Here is an 18,379-nt window from a genome sequence, read left to right on the forward strand (position 1 = left end):
ATTGACTTTAGAGAGAGGACGGGAGAGAGAAAGATAGAGAGAGAAACACCGATTCATTGCTTCCAATACATGGCCCTGACTAGGATCTAATCTGCAACTTGAGTATGTGCCCTGACTGGGAATCAAACCAGCCACCTTTTCGTGTATGGGAGGATGCCTCAACCAACTGAGCCACACTGGCCAGGGCAGTAACAGGTACTTTTAATATCAAAAAGAAGAAAGAGGAGGAGGAGGACGAGAAGGAAGGAAGGAAGGAAGGAAGGAAGGAAGGAAGGAAGGAAGGAAGGAAGGAAGGGAGGGAGGGAGGGAGGGAGGGAGGGAGGGAGGGAGGGAGGGAGGGAGGAGGAGAAAGAGGGGGGGGAAAGCACTGTTGTTCATATTAGCACACATTTGAGGGTACACGTTCAAAAAATGACCATGACCTCAAATAAGATTTAAAAAAGGAGATCAAAGATGGCAAATGCATAGCATGTATGTCATTATTTTCATTTCTGTACTCATGACGGACATTATTAATTGATCATACTGCTGTTTACAACTAAAAAACATAGATGCACCCTCAGAATTTTTTCAGCACAGAGTGACAGGAAGTGACTTAACTATAGATGACTCTTGAGATGAAACCCTATGGTTTAGCTGGATTACTCAAAAGCTCCAGACCACCAGCATGGGCTTCACAGGGGAGCTTATTGAGAAAGAAGAATCTCAGCCCCATTCCAGACCTACTGAATCAGAATCTGCATGTTAGCAAGATTTCTGGTAATTCTTATGTACATTAAGGTTTAAGAAGCCCTGGAAGAGCACTGAATGCATGATGTATTCATTGGGGCTGAAGGAAGTTCTTAAACTTCAGAATTCATTAGCATCACTGGGTTAAACACTTGTTAAACCTAGACTGCTGGGCCTCACCTCTGGAGCTTTTTGGTTCAGTAGATCTGGGGTGGGTTTGGTTTTTTTTGTTTTTATTTTTTCAATTACAGTTGACATTCTATATAATTTTATATTGGTTTCAGGTGTACAGCATAGTGGAGTAGAGGTTTTCCAAACAAGTTCCAGGTACTGCTGCTGGTCCAGGACCAGACTTTGAGAACCACTGCATTAGGGCCATGGGAATACTTTGGACTATCTCCATGGTCTTTAAAGTCGAAAACTGCAATATCTTTTCATAACTCTTGGTACATCCGTCAAACCAGAATTCTGGGTAGAAGAGTCCTAAGGTTTAATGCAGCACAACATTTCTCATGACTCGATGTACCTGAATCTAGAAGGCTCTCCTCCTGGAGAATTGCTGCTAGTGTCATTCATTTGATCATCTCGTTAGCTATTCTGTCCATAGCATTATACTTGATGCTGAGAGACTCTAATAAAAGTTTAAATATAGTTCCTAACTTCAAGAGTCTCTCTCTAAGAAGAAAATAAACACATGAAACAATCAATAACAAGGTGGCATTGGATAGCAAAGGGCAGAGTGCCAAGCAAATGGCACAGACCACTTGTGATTTCATTTCAGAAGGAGGGAGTCACCTGACGTTATATACCACACTGTGTGCATTTCAGCCTAGCTAGAGTAGAAAGGCACTACACAGAATATAGAATGGATGGAAGATAAAAGGTGAGAGAGGAAACAGACCAGGATAAAAAAGCACCTTCTCATATCTTGGTGCAGTTTTAAGAGGTTATTTTAAAATTAACGTTTCCTCTGCTCTGGATAATGATAAATCAATGCTATCGGTATTGTAAATCAGTCTATAGGGTGGGCATATAGAGAAAATCTGTATCTCAGAGAAGAAAGACAAACAGCTTGTAGGTGGAGATGACTGGGGGGAAAGTAGCAGTAATTAATAAGGACAATGATACTCAACTTCTGTTGTCCCCTTACATTGCCGGGTGCCTGCGCTCAACCACTGTCATGCACTATCTCATTTAATTCAAACAACAATGGATTATATATATCATTGTAGTCAAACTTCCTCCTTACTCCAAGTGAAAAGTGAAGCTTTCTAAGGATACAGGTGAGATTAAAGAATTTGCCCAATTTAAATCCTGGCAGTTCTACTGGGTGGGGGTTCCTCATCCACGAACCTCCAGGGTTCTGGCCTGCCTTTGTCATCCCTTTCAATTCTCATATCCTCTGAGTCAGCGAGGAATCCAAACTGCAACTGAGAGGAAGGAAAAAAGTCCTCGGGGGAGTTAAAGTCGAAGAACCTGTGTGGCCAGTGTGCCCAAGGCAGGACAGGGAGCAGCCCCTACGAGAAACGCACTAGGGTTAGCCTGAGCCGGCCAGGGTCCTGGAGCCGCTCCGGCCCTCCTCGGGCCACTGTAATTACAGAGTCTGGTGGATTGCAAGGAGGAGCTGTTTCGGGGCGGGAAGCTTTCCTGGGTGTTGTATTTGCCCATAAATACTTCAAATAGTTAAGTGAAATGTGCAGCCTTTGAAAACCGAAGAGGAAGCTATTCGGAGCCCCCTCCCCCCACACCCCCACCCCCCGGCCGCCTGGCAGAGATGAGAAATGGCTGGCGGGTCGTTAGCGCGGGAGACGAGCAGCCCTGCCCGGGCCAGATGGGGGGCCGCGGGCCTCGGGCGCGACTCCGGAAGACTTAAACCGTTAAGGTGGCCAGAATAATTTGAAAAAGGAAACAAAACTTCCCGGAGCCGTGCCCGCGGGGCCGGAGGCAGACGTTTGCGTTCGAAAGGGCATTTTTCAAAAGAGGGTTTCAGGGCGCGGGGGTGTCAGCCCGCGGGAAAGCGCGCGGCCAAAGCAGAGCCGCAGAGCGGCCACCAGCCCGCTTTGTACTTGCGGCCAAGCGCGGCCCCCGAGTTTCGGCCGCGGCCTGGGAGTTGAGGCCACGCCCCCTTTGCAGTGAGAGCCGCGGCCGATCATTGGCGCGCCGCGGACCAATGAGCGCGCCGGGGCGGCTCCGGCTGTCAGCGCGCGCCGCAGCAGCGCGGGCTGCAGCCTGTCTTCCCCTGCGCAGAGCCCCGCAGCCAGCGCAGCCTTCCTGGGTACAGCTCCTGCGGCTCCAGAGCGCAGCCCTGCCCAGCCGCGCGTCCCGGTGCCTGCGCCCCACGGCCACAGCCTTGCTGCACTGTAGCGCACGGAGCATGTGCAGACCCTCAGGCGTTAAGGTGCCTATCTGTCCAGGGGGCTTCTGGGCAGTGGTGACTGACTGTCACGCCTAGAGAGACCTTTCGGGGGCTCTCGCCGCACCTCTGCGTCGCGGGTGACACTGCGGTGCTCGAGATCAGGGAGACAGCTGTCTCTCGGTGGTCTTGAGACGTCTTAGGCTCCGTGCGCCCTCCTCTCCTTCCTCCGCGGTTCGCTCCTTCCCTCCTGCCGCAGCTCGCTTCTTCCCTCGCCGGCTCACACCGCAGCCTCCCGGAGCGGGAGGCGTGCGTCCCCGCCGCCTCTCTTCCAAAGGGGCCTCCTCACTTCGGAGAATCAGTGACAAATTAATATGGGATTCCAAGCCTCGGGTCCCCAGGAGGAGAATCGCAAAAGGCAGCAGCCCTGAACGCCCAGAGCCCTTGAATAGGCCACCCCGAAGGGGCGTGAGACCCGGCTGCAGCATCCATCCAGGTGGGACCAGTTGAGCGCCTCGACCAGTCCTCCGCAGCATTCTGGCACCCCGAAGGTGCGCTCGCCGGATTGCTCCGAGCTCCCCGACCCGGGCATTTCTCCTCCCTTCCACTGGTGGTGGGCGCCTCGCGGGCCGAGGCCCGGCGCCTGCTCTGCTGCCCGCGCTGCCTTTAGCGGTTGCCTCCGCTGCCGCTGCCAGGGACGTGCTGGGAAAGCCGAAGCCCCGGGAGAAGATGCCGGCCATCCTGGTCGCCTCCAAAATGAAGTCGGGACTGCCCAAACCCGTGCACAGCGCCGCGCCCATCCTGCACGTGCCCCCGGCCCGGGCCGGCCCCCAGCCCTGCTACCTCAAGTTGGGAAGCAAGGTGGAGGTGAGCAAGACCGTCTTCCCTAGCCAGATCCCAATGAAATCCCAGGGGCTGCAGGAGACGGCGGGGGAGGGGCTCCCGCTGCGGAAGAGCGGCTCGGTGGAAAACGGGTTCGATACCCAGGTGAGAGGCGCTGTGTGCCTGGGCAATGCTCTGGGGGATGGGTGAATACTTTGGGTGGGGGGCATGGCTGGATGGGGTAAATGGGCTACCCTGTGGGCGGAGAAAGGACCCGGTCCACCTAGGCCGGCAGATTGGGGGATGCCCCAGAGAGTGGGCTGGCTGGTGGGTGTGGCCTGGGTGCCCTGGGTTTGTCAGGATCTATATGAGACCAGGGTGCTGGCCCGCCTGTGGCTTCCTTTTGGAGGACACGGCCAGGTGTTCCAAAAAAAAAAAAAAAACGTATGCAGCGCTGGAAATGTTAGGTCCTGCAGGTTAAGGGCTTGCCCCCCCCCCCGGGGGGGGCTTGTCTCCCTCCACCCCAAAGCAGTATCGGCTGGCTGTGTCTGTCTATCCCAGTTCTGCAGAGATTTTATCCCTGACGAGGAATGACCAGTGGCCTCGTTGGGCTCGATGCCCCCTGGCTGCATTATCAAGAAAAAGGGGCCTGGGGGTGGCAGTGAACCTGCTCTCTCGACCTGAAGATGACCTGCCCCTGCTCCATCCCTTGGATTGACAGGATTCCCCGTAGGGTGCTGGGACTGCATTAGGAGTGCCCAGTGCACCAGCTGAGGTAGCCAGCTGGAGACTCCTAGTGTCTTGGCTGGCTGTTGTGGTGGAGGTGGGGGCGGCTGCTCAGAATGGCGGCCCTATGCTAAGTCCCTCCTTCTTGGGTAGTAGATCCTGGTACTGGTAGCCAGAGTAACTGGGGGTGGGGGTGAGGGGTGGCTGAAGAGAAGTGATGACTTCTACCTTTCCAGACAGAGCTCACATCACCCAATTCGGCTGGGTGACAGCCCCTGGCCATTCAATCTCTTTTAAGGAAATCAGCAAGGGCCAATCAGATTCTCTTGGCCTCCTGCCCTCTCTGCTGTTTTTCTTCCCCCTTCTGGTAGGAGGGAGCAGGAGCATGCTGTATTTTCTTGGCAGTCAGTCATCAGGGACTTTTGGGGACAAGCCTACTTGACGGATATGACTGTCCTCAGGAGAGACGGGAAGCCGGGGGGGGGGGGGGGGTTAGTTTGAGGCTGGTGTCAGGGAAGTGGCAACAGACCAGCTGACCTTTTTGGCACTTACTTCTCTGCTGACACTGTCTCCACCTTCTCCTGGAGCTTTCTCTGATCAGAGGCTAGAACTCAACACATTCCTAGCCTTTCTGATGGAGGAACTGGAGCTGGAAGCTAATTGTAAGCAGACTTTTGGAGCTCTGGACTGGAGAAGGCCCTCAAAGTAGATTAAGCTCCCACGCCAGGCTGATAAGCATGCCCCTTGCTGCTGCACTTGCTAAACGTTTTTGGAAGCTGACAGGTTTGAGTGATGGCGTGTAGGAGGAAGGCAAGATTTCTCCCCAGTACTCCTCGGGTCTGTCTCTGCTAAGGTTTTGTGTTCTGCTCTGTTTTGCTGCTATTGGCCACGGGATTTGCCCAGCAAGCTTTAAAATGGGAATGAACTCTTGTCAGAGTTTCCCCTTCATCGTCAAATGTGGGGCTTGTGATGTGTGGTGGGCAGGCATTATGTGGGAGTCCAGAGCAGTGACACGCATCCTGCCTGATGAGGAGGACCTGAGGAATGAGAGGGAAAGTAATGCTGTGCTTGATTGTTCATACCCAAGCAGCTGTTCTGCCTTTGCCCATTTGACCCTTTCTTTAACATTGTTGGAGGAATTGTACTGGGCAGGCTCTGGAAAGGTGATTCATCACCCCCCCTTTCCTGAAAAAATGTTCTGCAGCTGGCATGGTCTCATTCCCTCAAGGCTTTGCTTCCCTCCCTCCCCCTTGGTGCACAGTTCCCAGAATGCCCCATTCCACCTTGCCTTACCCTCAGTGGGATCTTGTGCACTGACCATGAGGATGGTTTAGATAGACTGCGAAGAAAATTGGCTATTCCCAGTAGAGCTATACTGGTTTTTACCGGCCTGCCCTTCCCTTGTGTGTCTGGACTTCTTGGGGGTCTTCTCTGTGGCAAGTGGCAGATCCTTGTTCTCATTGCCCCATTCTGGCATCAAAGTGACCTTTCCCTTCTATGGACCCGGCTACTTCCAGTCTGCCTGACATGGAGCCTATTCACCATGTAGGAAAGTGTCCATTATGGCTTAAGGACCATGTCTGGCTTGACATCTGGTAGTCCCCGATCCAATATTTATTACTAGAAGATACTCAGGAAATGATAAGTTAAATGGCAAATGATGTCCTGATGCCTCTGAGTCCCCTTTTATCTAGGGGGTTTATGGTAGAAGGCTGGGTTGTGCAGTGGTTAATAGCACAGGTTTTAAAGTCAGGTAGATATCCATGGTATCGTATCTCTGCCATCTAATAATAGCTGGGTGACTAGTTGATTAATTTCTCTGGGCCTCAGTGTTCCCATCTATAAAAATGGGCATAAACAACCACACAAATAGTGAGGATTAAGAAAAATAACATATGTGAACTGTTTAGCCCAGTGTCTGGCAAATAAGGAACACAAAATTAGCTATTTATATTGCTAAGCAAGTAGTAGGGCATGTGGGCATAGTTTATTCTCTCAAGCCCTTGAGAAGGTATCAATTGGTTCACAAGGATTTTCAGAGCATCAATCACCTGCCTAGTACAACAGGCACAGTGGGAAGATGAGGGAAGGGCCTGATGTGCCAGGCTCTTTACATATCATTTCATCCTCAGAGTAACATTTAAAGCAGATATGGCATTTTCTGTAATAATAATTTTCTATAACAATGATAATAACATAGAAAATCATTACATAGCACTTCCTTTGTGTCAAGAATTGTTCTAGCCTGGCTGGTGTGGCTCAGTGGATTGAGTGACACTCCATGAACTGAATTGATTCCTGGTCAGGGGACATGCCCAGATTGTGTGCCCAATCCCCAGTAGGGGGCATGCAGGAGGCAGCCAATCAGTGTTTCTCTTTCACATCAATGTTTCTCTCTCATCAATGTTTCTCTCTCTCTTCAAAAAATCAATAAAAACATTAAAAAATTGTTCTAAAGATATTACATAAAACACCTCATTTAATTCTTAAAAGAATCCAATGAGATAAGTGTCATTACTCTCATTTTACTCATGAGGAAACTGAGGCAAAGGCTGGGTTAATGACCTCTTGTGAGCAGCAGGAGTAGAATTAGGACTTAGAAAGTCTGACTGTTGACTCCATTCCCTTAACCATGATGCTACGAGAGATAACCATAGAGACTTCCTGATTTCGTTCAGGCCCTGATTTATAAGACCCCTGCTGTGACCATTGAGGCAGAAGAGTAAGTGAGACTCAGCAAGGTGGAGTCACTTGCTCCAGGTCATCTGCTCCAGTGTGGTGCAGCAGGCATTCCAGCTCAGGTAGTTCTGGCTTCAAAGCCGGTGGTCTTAACCATTCTCCATAGCTGCCTCCTTCAGCATGTTTTGGCAGATGAATAGGGTAAATAAAACATGGCTGGACCTAAGGGATTTTATAGTCTAGTTGGGAGGCATAACTGATACACCAGGGTCAACAGGGCAAAACACAGGGCTGAGAGGTATGCTTGGGGTTCAAAGGAAGAGGAGGACCATGATGGCTGGAGAAGTCCCAAGGGCCCCATGGAGGAGGCCGCAGGTGGCTGGCCTGCAGAGATAGGCAGGACTAGCTGGCTGGGGAGGAGGGGAGGTGAGATGGGCATGAGCAGGGCCACAGAGTGGTACAGAGCAGGAGCTGATGTCACCACAGGGAAGCTGTTCCTTTGTGCAATAGGTAATTGCTCCATATCTAGTATCTTCCTTTTAGAAGGTGATGAGAAAAGAACCAAGTCTTTTTGCAGTTGAAAGATTGGATTTGCATGCTGGCTTCCTGGTGGATAGTAATTCTGAACATGCAGGGTGGTTATGAGAAGCTGGGGAGATGGTGTCCATAAAAGGCTTCGTTCATAACAGAACCTTGGGAAATGACAGTGATTATTATTATTAGCGTGGGGTTCAGAATATTTGACGAGGTAGTTATAGGGGAAAGGAGGCCACTCTCACGGCTTCTTCTCTTATGCAGCGATTCTCTTCAGTCAGTGACAGTCTATTTTCCCCTAAGCCTGCTCTCCATCTCCATCAAGTGTGAAAAGACCTAACATGGCCAGCAAGCCAGGAAATAGCTCTGAGGTGCAGCCCCACTGCCAACTCCTCGAGCCCCTCACCTTGAATCTCTCCCACAAACCCTCAGCTGGGTCTCGACCCCCTGTGGGGGGATTGTGTTCTGCGGCAGCACACCCCTCCAAAACTCTGTTCCTGGTGCTGGGATACCTGGGCCTTCCCCCAAGAATGAACATTTACAGCATCTGCTCCGTTAACATGATGTATAAATTATGACCATGTGCAAAGAATTGTTTTAGAGATAGGCTCTGTGTTAGTTCAGAAATCCTGTCCGGCCGACCTTCAGATAAGGAATGCTCATGAGCTATTTGAGGAGAGGTTAGCCTATTTTTAAGAAGCAGTTGCAGGAGGAAAAATTATATACATATATAATACTTTGATATTTCCTGTTTTTAGGAGCCTGGTGCTCAACTTGCAACTCATTTCTTGAAAAAAGTAATTAGAAGCGATTGAAATCCTCTGTGGGTGTCTTAGATGTTTAAAAAGAAAAGTGCAGGCGAGGCCCCTGGGAAGAGCACTCAGCTCCAAGCTAACAACCTGTTGCAACTTTACCCCATTGTGTTTTGATTAGAATCCGTGCTCCATCATCAAAGTTGATTATGGATTTGATTAGTGCATTTTTTTGCTATTGTGTTATTCCCTTTCTTCTCTTTCTCAGTTCTTGGAGGGGAATGTGTAGCATGGTTATCTGCCAACATGCAAGAATGTTTATAGTTCACATATTATTGCTTATTCCACGGGTTAATTTTCTGAAGACACTTTAAGGGTGGGACTGGTGGCTTATTTAGTGTATCATTACGTGTGTATATATATGTATATAAATACATCTACTTCTGGATGTGTGTATATACACATATATACACACACATATACAAATATATACACATGGAACAGCTTAAAGTAATAAGCACATGTAAGCACACACACATCAAAGACCGGGCTGGAGGAAGTGTAGCCCAATTTCCAACTTTCAGAAGAGTTAGATTTGCTTCCAACTTCTCACACACCTTTCCTCAGTGACCAAGATTGAAGCACCAAATATTGGTGTCCCATTTTATTTATTTATAAGATATGAAAGATATAGCCTTGAAAGAGGTGCTTTAATTAGTGAAGCTCTTGAAGCCAGTCTGAGAAAGCCAAACCACCCAGTGAGATGTTGGCTTAAGGTCAGAGATTCTTATTTCTTAGAATCAGCCTCAGCAGCAGGGCAGGGAACCTTTGTAGAGCATCTGCTATGTGCCAGGTAGTCTGCGGGTGTGTGTGTGTGTGTGTGTAAAGCATTCTATGGATTTTATATGAGGAAGCCAAGCTTTGGGCAAGATATTTAACATCTATATGTCAGTGTTTTGATCTATAAAGCAGAAATATTGATGCTCATAGATTGGCTAGGAGGGTTCAGGGAGATAATACAAGTAGGTTGCTGAGCACCCTGCCTGGTGTGTAATAAGCAAGGAATAGGTATTGCCTATTTTTATTACCCAAGGTCAGAGCCAAGTTTGGAAAGCAGGTTTGCCTCATTCCAAGCTCATGTTCTTTCCACCCTACTCTCTGCCTCCCAAGTGCACGGTTGATTACATGGAAGGACAGATGGCTTGCACTGAGGGCAGGGCTTTGGTGAGATGAATGGGGAGCAAGAGTAAATTAAGAACCATCTCCTCTAACCGAGTCATATCCAGAGTTGTGAAATGCAGCCTCTATAGTTCGGTCCCAGAAATGCCATCTCTGTAGCACTAACCACGCTGAGGGATCTGCTGCAAACCAAATGTATGGGAAGGCTCCTTTGTACATCCAGTCTGAGCTGTCATGGTGCAGGTGACCACACAGATGGCCCTGCCCAAGACCAAGAATGGAACAGTTGCATTGATTGGACTTTTGAATTGCTCCTTATTGTTCGGAGGGCAGAAAGGAAGCCCTCTTTTCTCACGCCTGGTCTGATTGTGGCAGGAGCTAGACCAGTGGTTCTCAACCTTCCTAATGCCGCTACCCTTTAATACAGTTCCTCATGTTGTATGTGGGCGTATCTGCATGTGGGCGGACCCGCCTGGAGACGGATAGAGAAGCGGTGTCCCGGTTCCTAAGGGCTCTTACGCAACCCCTGTGAAAGGGTCGTTCAACCCCGAAACGAGTCGCGACCCACAGGTTGAGAACCACTGAGCTAGACCTTGTGGTCAGTTTGGTCATTAAGGTGCCCCAAGGCATGACCAGCTGCCCAGTGGTTTTACCAACAGCCACAGGGCCAATTTCAATGGTGACTCTGTCTTTTCTTTTTCAATGGCAGCTCGGGCCATTATTCAAAGAAATGAACAATGTGTTTCTAGACTGTCCTGGGCCCAATGGGCCATATGATTTTTAGGAACAAAACTGGGTCAGCTTTGTGCCACTAGCCACATAAGACAATAGTGAGTGACACAAACATTAGTGTGGGATCCCTAAGTCGCCCACACAGAACCCCAAGAGTGACTCATGGCTTAGTGCTTCCTTTCCCAAGGGAAACAGACCCTCTCTTGTGTTTTGCAAACAATGGTCCCGTAGCCTCCGAATATTTTGTCTCCCCTTCCCGGTGAAACCTTAATACCTTCAGTGAATTTTGGGTTGTTCCAATCCTGCTTCTTGGTGAGATAGAAGATAGAAATGGAGGCTTGGTCAGAATAATTATGAGCCTACCTACCAAGGTTCTTGTGGGGCCTTTGAACAAAATCAGTTAATTCATGGCAGTGGGACATAATAAACATAATTACCATAATGGTCGCTGACACCAAGCGTAACCTCTGTCCCTGCATAATGTATAGCAACAGAAATGTATCATTTGATTTAATCCTCACAGCATCCCACAGGTAGACACTACTTCCTGAAGAGAAATAGAAGTGACAGCTCTGGACGTCAGCAACTTGGTTCTGGTTGTCTCTTTTGATACTTTGGTGTACAACCTTCAATAAGTCACATTGTCTTTTCTGCTTCAGTTACCTCATCTATAAAAGAGACAGGATAAGACCTACCCTGCCTTTTCTGAAGAGTTATTGTGAAGCTTAAGAGAGGCGGTTATTATGAACAAGGTAACTGGTTTAAGCAACTTACATCCTAAATACCCTTTAAGGAACCAAGGCGGAGCGAGATTAAGCTACTTTTCCATCTGGCACAGCTGGTAAAGTGGTGCTCCTAGAAATTGAACTCATATTTGGTTGACCCCAAAGTCAAGGTTCTTAAGTAGCAAGTAGGATAGCATGTTGATAAAAAATATTTGAAAAGATGTTGTGAATACTAAATCAAAGTAAATGGCTGTGAAATTTCATCTGGCTCCACCTCTGTGCCCCCGAATTTGGAAATATTGAAAATAATCTTTCAATATTAAATTAATGCAAGTTGCTTCATAATGTCAGTTAACCCAATCTGGGATATGCAAAATTCCAAGTTCTCTGAGGCCTCGGGTTTCATGCAGTGTTATCACTGAGTGTAGTTGGCCAGGCTGATTTTGGACAGAGAGAGGGAGAAATGGGGAATTGGATCAGAATCATTTGTTAGCATGAGGTAGTATTCAGATCGATTCAGATTATGGGTCATTCTTCAAGACAGCAGATCTTCAAAACTGTCAATGTCATGAAAGACAAAACATTTTCAAAGGCAAGTAGAAGACTATTCTAGAAAAGGAGACCAAAGAGCTTAAAAACCAAATCCAGTGAGAACTCCATGACTGGGTCCCGGATGAGGAAATCCATACATGCTGGCAAGGTCATTTCGGAGACACATAGAGATATTTGAATGCAGACTGTTTATAGATGGTAGATTCCACTGATCTTAGTGGTATTGGGGTCAGGTAAAAGAATGTCCTTTCTCTCAAGAGGTGCATGCTGAAATAGTTAGGGTGAAGTGCCTTAATGTCAGCAACTAACTCCTGGTTCAGGGGGAAAAGGGGAGTGTATCTGCAGAGAGAAGGAGAAAGCCAATGTTGTACAATGTCAACTGGTGAATCTAGGTGAAGGTACATGGACAATTCTTTCAACTTTTCTGTGTTTGAAGTTTTCACAATAAAATGTTGGAGAATAAAACAAAACCCTGGCTAACTAAAGTATACAGTAGCAATCCCCTGGGCATCTACGGTGTACCCAGGAGAGCATGAATCCAATAGGAGAGTGTGTGTGTGTGTGTGTGTACACTCACTCACCAGAAATAGCCTGGCCAGGTTCATTTCACTAGGTTTAGGGTCGGGTACAGTATGAGAATCTGGCTTAATTCCTTGTTCTTTCATGAGAGTGGTTACTGACATTTTATGGATATCATAAGATCCAGTTTGATTTCGTCATCTCTTGTAAAATTCTAAGGGGTTTCCAAGGTTGAAAATATAAAGGAAAATTTTTTTAATGAAAAACAAATTTAAAAACCCCTGGTTGAGTCCTCCCAATCTGGGCACTGAGGAGGTAAGGAATATGAGTGAAAGTAAGCTTTTTTCTCTGCTTCTACCCTCTTTTCCTCCTCATTACTTAGGCGTCCTTTGCCTGACTAAATCCGCCCTTTTACCCAGTAAGTTCAGCCTTAGTGTCACCTCCTCCAGGAAGCCCTCTGCCATGACTGTGGTCCAGACGCAGTGTCTCGCACTCCCACAGCTGCCCTGTGCCCCCACAGCTTGAACCGTGAGTGTGTATTTAGCCAGGCCATGGCTTCCGTGACATCAAGGACGTATCTCTCCCGATCCCTCCTGGTCCAAGGCCAGCACACACAAGGTTCTCAGTTAATACTGTCAGGAGAAAAGAAGGACAAGAGTAGAAAGACAAAAGGAAGAACTGAAAAGCAGGAATATATGACTATGGAGCACCTGCTGGTTCATGAAGCTGTGGCTAAACCGTATGGATCCTGCAGAACTCCCTCCTGGGATGTGAACTGAGAACTGATGGTGGGTGGCCAAGCCTAGGCGACATAAACGCGCAACCTGAGAGCTGGCTGAGACCCGCGTCAAAGCTCCCCAGTGTCCGGTCTTAGGGAAACCCTCCCGCTCTGGCTGGGTGGGAGGAATGGGCAGATTCCTTTACACCAGGATGTTGACAGTGTCCACGCGGTCTGGCTGCTCCAGTGGGAGGTCTGTCAGGGTGTGATGGTGGCGGTACTGCAGACTGGGAGGAGGAGAGGACACCATGGCCTTTGGTGGGCTTTGGCGGGTCACACCCAACTTTGGAAGGGGGACCTCAGAAGGATTCTGAAGGATTTTGGTTGGTTAAGAAGAGGGAAGGGTTTAGAAAGTCCTAGGATGGGCCAAGCCCTTTAGAAATAATGATCACAGCAACCACATGTGTGCCATTTCCATACTTAACCTCATTTCATCCTTACATAAACTTTCTGAGCCAATGTTATTGACTCTGTTGTACCAGTAAGGAGGAGACTGAGGGATCAGGGAGGTGTAGCCTGAGAGGGGCCATGGAACTTGTTCGGGTCACACGGCTGTAGGGACAGTGAACCTGGGTGTTCCTGGTTCTCAAACCAGTGCTCTTAACCGCTGCCTTCTTCCGCCAGTCCCTGGAAGAGGCCTGAGTCCCGCACAGAGGTGCTGCTTAAGACTCTCAGCCCTTCAAACCCTCTTCCCCCTGGAGGCTGCTCCCTGTTTCCCAGGCTGGGCTTCTTCCCTGTCTCCTGGCTGGGGCCTCCCACGCCTGTGCCAGCCTGTCTCCAGAGGCTCTGCACGGATAGAATGAGGAGCCCCAGCTTTTGCCCACGTTCTTCTGCTATCTAGGCATGGTCTCCTTCTCGCACTGCTGTGGCTGCTGTCCCCCGGGTCACCCCTGTGCTGCTGGGCCTGGCGGGATCCATGTGCTGAACAGCTGACAGGAGCTCTTTCCTGTCCTGCCCAGGCTGCTCCCTGCAGCTCTGCAAACAGTCCCCATTTCATGCTGATTTGCTTTGATTCTTTTCAGACCTGCCAGTGACGCATGTTTACGTCAAAATGTGTGGGCTGCAAGTGTCCCAGAGCTGTCAGACCTTCCGGTGTGCTAACTTGGGTTGTTATTTGTCTCTGGATGGAGGAAGGCAAGCCCTGGAGGAAAAAGTGCCATTGAAGTGACAAAACCAGATTTAGAATAACCAGGCTTACTTGGGATGTCTAATTAGTGATCTATGGCTCAGAGACTTGGGACAGCTGAGCCAGTGAAGACCTTGGAGGCCCTCTATCCCCACAGTTCCTTTGTGTGGATGGCAAACCATGGCCCAGAGAAGGGGCATGATTTGGCCACTATCGCCCAGCTCCGAGAGCAGAGCAAAAACTGGAACCCTGTCCTCCAGATTCCTGGCCCACTGTTCTTCCCACCACACTCACGACGATCAGATGTTCTGTTATGAAGGCCCTGATGGCTATGTTCTTTTCCTCTTCCTTCTACCAAGTAATTTAAGATAAGTATTCATAATTCCTTCATGTTAGAAAGCTTTTGCATTTGGCTCAATGAATCAGAAAGTCAGAACCTCTTTGTGGTTGGTTTCATTGTGGCAACAGATCGCCACTGAATACCCCCGTGGGCCAGACACTTGACACACATGTTGCAGCCTCACAAGAATGTGATGAGACTGAAGGCATCCTATCCATTTTATGTAGGAGGCCGCAGGAAGGTCAGAAACTTGACCCATGGTCAGTACTGGAACTCTTTGATTTCATGGTCATTCTTTTTCTTGCTGGCCTCTTAGACACCCCCAAGCAGGAAGTCAGAGAGACCCAGGTTAAGAACCTACCTCCTCATTTTTTTACCAAGTATCGAACGTCCCCAGTGCTAGTGCAGGGCCTGGAACATAGTAGTCACTCAATAAATGGTTGTTGAACTGCCACTTGGACAAGTTAGCCTTGTCCAAGCCTCAGTTTCCCCAGAGAAAGTGAGGCATTTCATTGGTTCATGTGGATTAAAGCAGTTCGTGCATATAAACATGCCTGGTGTGGGGGACATACAGCCCTTGTTATTTACTGAGAACTCATTATGTGCTGGGCATTCTTCTAAGCATTTTGTATGGATTTTCCCATCTCTCTTTTTTTTTTATCCTCATCTGAGGACACTTTTCTATCTTTTGTTCAGATAGAGTGGGAAGGAGAGAGAGAGAGAAACATCGATGTGAAAAGGACACATCAAGTGGCTACCTCCCGCACGACCCAACCAGGGCCGGGGACAAACTGCACCCAAGGTACATGCCCTTAGCGGGAACCGAACCCGGGTCTCTCTGGACCGTAGGCCGATGCTCTAACCACCAGCCAGGGCGGATTTTCCCATCTCTTGATCACAAAAGCACTAACCTCTGAGGTAGGCATTCTCGTTATTGTCTCCATTTTACAGGTAAACCAAGGCAGAGAGAGTATGACAGCTTTCCTAAGGTCACCCACCTGGAAGTGGAGGAGCCCGGCGACACTCTGGCAGAGCCTCCCTACCCACTGCGTGGGCCACCCTCTGCGCTGCTTCTTATTAAACCCTAGTTGAACTGGGGGTGGGGAGAGGGACATAACAGCTGAGGACCCAGAGGAAGACTTGTTTAGGTTCGTCAGCCTGAGAGGTACTAACACCCAGCTAAGGCTTGGAAGGTGCTGCCTCTCTACTGGGAAAGGACCCCTGACCTGGAGACGGTCACGGGAATCAGGGCCTCCCAACTGTCTGGTGGACTGTGTGGCTTTCCCCTTTGGCCCCTGCTTCTCACTCATGTGGAATCATTCCTTCTCCGAATCGCAGAGCAAAGTCCAATATAAATTTGACCTCGTCCCTAGAAATGTTTACCTGGCTAAAAATATGCCAGCTTCATTGTATTTTTAGCCACATTTAGATTCGAGGTATATGGATTGCCCACACTTGTGTATTCGGCACGCACTGTTGGTACATTTTGTAACAGGAAGCTGCGGGTTTTCCATTCCAAAGAACTGGAATTCAGTCAGAAATCTGTCTTTAACAAAGGCCGACTCTCGCCACATTCCACTGCTGTTTTGAAGAGGACTGGGCACCTGGGGTCGGAGGAAGCGGGCCGAGGGCGAGGCCGGGCTGGCCGGGCTGCCTCGTTGTGTGCTCCAGGTCCGCTGCCTTCCAAGCGACCTCCGCCTGGCCCTCCCCAGGCCCACGCCATCTGCAGTGTGTTGCCTTTGGATTAGTGCAAGGGCAGACAGGGTGCTTATTTTAGAACTGGAAGGAGAGGAGATGTATCAATAAAAAAAGCAGGGAAGGAAAAATCCATTCAGTGGTTTTAAAATATCTCTCCCTTAATAGGGTAGATTATTTTTGTTTCTTAAAAATAACTGGTAGTTTGCTCCTCGAAACAGAGTTGGAAAGAGAGATGTATTCGACTGGGAAAAGGAGAGGGATGTAAGTAAGGGTGGCCTGTAGGTTCCATCGCCCTGGCCCATTCACATAGGACAGGTCATTTCTCCCAAACTCCAAAGCTTCTCAGGCTTCTGATTGGCAGACTCGGGGCCCAGCACATGGTAAGTGTTGACTAAATATGGAGTGAATAAATGACAGGGACTTTTGCAAGATTGCAGGCAGAGCTGGGATTAGCATCCAGGTCTTAGTTCAAGTCCAGGGCTTTTACTTATACTATTTCTCCAGACCCTACCACTACAGCGTGTCTCTTGAATGGTAATTGGTCAAAATGCCATCCCTTTGACCGTTTCGTTTCTTTTATGGGGGCTCCTAGGACAAAGGGTGGGTGAGTGTCTCAGCACAAACAAAGTGCATGAGTCAGGTTGGATGAGTCAGTTTGGCTCAGGGTGGGGACTTACCCTATGAGCAGACTCTTGCTTTGTCTGAGTTGGGCTGGCTCTGAGATGCCCACAGTAGAATGTGGAGTGGAGAATTGGGTTTGCCAACCTGTACTGGTTCCATTTCGCCTCAGTCTCCCTTCCTTCCTTCCTTCCTTCCTTCCTTCCTTCCTTCCTTCCTTCCTCCCTCCCTCCCTCCCTCCCTCCCTCCCTCCCTCCCTCCCTTCCTTCCCTCCCTCCTTCTCCCCCTCCCCCTCTCCCCCTCCCCTCTCTCTCTTTCTTTCTTTCTTTCTTTCTTTCTTTCTTTCTTTCTTTCTTTCTTTCTTTCTTTCTTTCTCCCTTTCTCTTTTTTTTCTCCTTGTCACTTTTTGTGCTTTAAACCCTCAATAAAAGTGCGGTCTATGGACCAGCGTCAATGGCATCACAGGGAAGTTAGGAATGCAGAACCCGAACTGTGGGGAGCCCCAGACCTTCTGAATCAGAATTTGCATTTTAACAAGACTCCCCCAGATAATTCATAGGCAAATTAAAGTGTAAGAAACGGAGGAGTGCCCTGGCCGGTTTGGCTCAGCGGTTAGAGCGTCCGCCTGCGGTCCACAGAGACCCGGGTTCAGTTCCCACTAAGGGCGCGTACCTCGGTTGCAGTTTGTCCCCGGCCCTGGTCGGTCGTGCGGGTGGCAGCCACTCAATGTGTTTCTTTCACATCGATGTTTCTCTCTCTCTCTCTCTCTCTCTCTCTCTCTCTCTCTCTGTTCCTCTCTCTCCCTCCCACTCTACCTGAACAAAAAAATGGGAAAATGTCCTCGGGTGAGGATAAAAGAAAAGAAAAGAAACGGAGGAGCTTTCATCCCTTCAGAAGTAGTGCTTAAGAGAAACCCCCTTCCCACCAAGTACTCGGTGGCTACCTCTGTCTGGAGGCACATGCCCCATCCTGTGCTTGGGCATGGGAGGGATGGAAGGGCGACCATGCACCATGCAAGAGGGCATGATAAAAGAGACTTCTAGGGTCCATGGTCACTCCACTTCTTACAGTGTTCTGGACTCTTCACCTGTGCCCTTGACTGTGTAGCTAATGTTTGGTCAGCCTGAAGGGAGGCTGCAGAAGGAAGGGAGGTCTAGGCTTGAACCTGGGAGCTCAGGATTAGAGGGCCTCCGCTCTCCACTCGGCTGGGTGTGTTCTCACCGAGATGGCACCTTTCAGAGCAGTTTCACCCGAGCCTTTCTCTCAGATGGCTGTGAAATCCTTTCTGGCCCCTATAGCAGAGGCAGGACAGCTACCCCACAGTCCAAACAGAGCCCAGCTCCCGTGATCCTTTGCTTTTAGGAAGTCTCCTTCCATCTCTCCTTGAATGGCAATGGGAAATCGCCTTGCGTGATTCCACGTTGTGAAGGAGGCAGGAGCATCCTGGAGTAGCAGGAGTTGGGATCCAGTAGGCGGCAGTGCTGGGCTCTGCATCCAATAGGCAGGTGCTGTGCGAA

At 49.1% G+C, this 18,379-nt stretch overlaps 1 protein-coding gene across 3 annotated transcripts in view; it reads left to right on the top strand.

Annotated features, from left to right (window-relative positions):
• The first annotated feature begins 3,742 nt into the window (after window positions 1-3,742).
• The window catches only part of NAV2 (neuron navigator 2), a 375,174-nt gene continuing 360,537 nt past the window's right edge, over window positions 3,743-18,379 (top strand). For 2 of the 3 annotated variants that reach the window (XM_036258164.1, XM_036258163.1), the window contains exon 1: window positions 3,743-4,069. In XM_036258164.1, the coding sequence (XP_036114057.1) occupies window positions 3,812-4,069 (258 nt within the window). In that variant the 5' untranslated portion in view covers window positions 3,743-3,811. The remainder of the gene's footprint in view (window positions 4,070-18,379) is intronic. The other variant, XM_036258161.1, reaches the window with a different exon arrangement.

Source organism: Molossus molossus, unplaced genomic scaffold (assembly GCF_014108415.1).
Source record: "Molossus molossus isolate mMolMol1 unplaced genomic scaffold, mMolMol1.p scaffold_m16_p_13, whole genome shotgun sequence".
Classification (NCBI taxonomy): domain Eukaryota; kingdom Metazoa; phylum Chordata; class Mammalia; order Chiroptera; family Molossidae; genus Molossus; species Molossus molossus.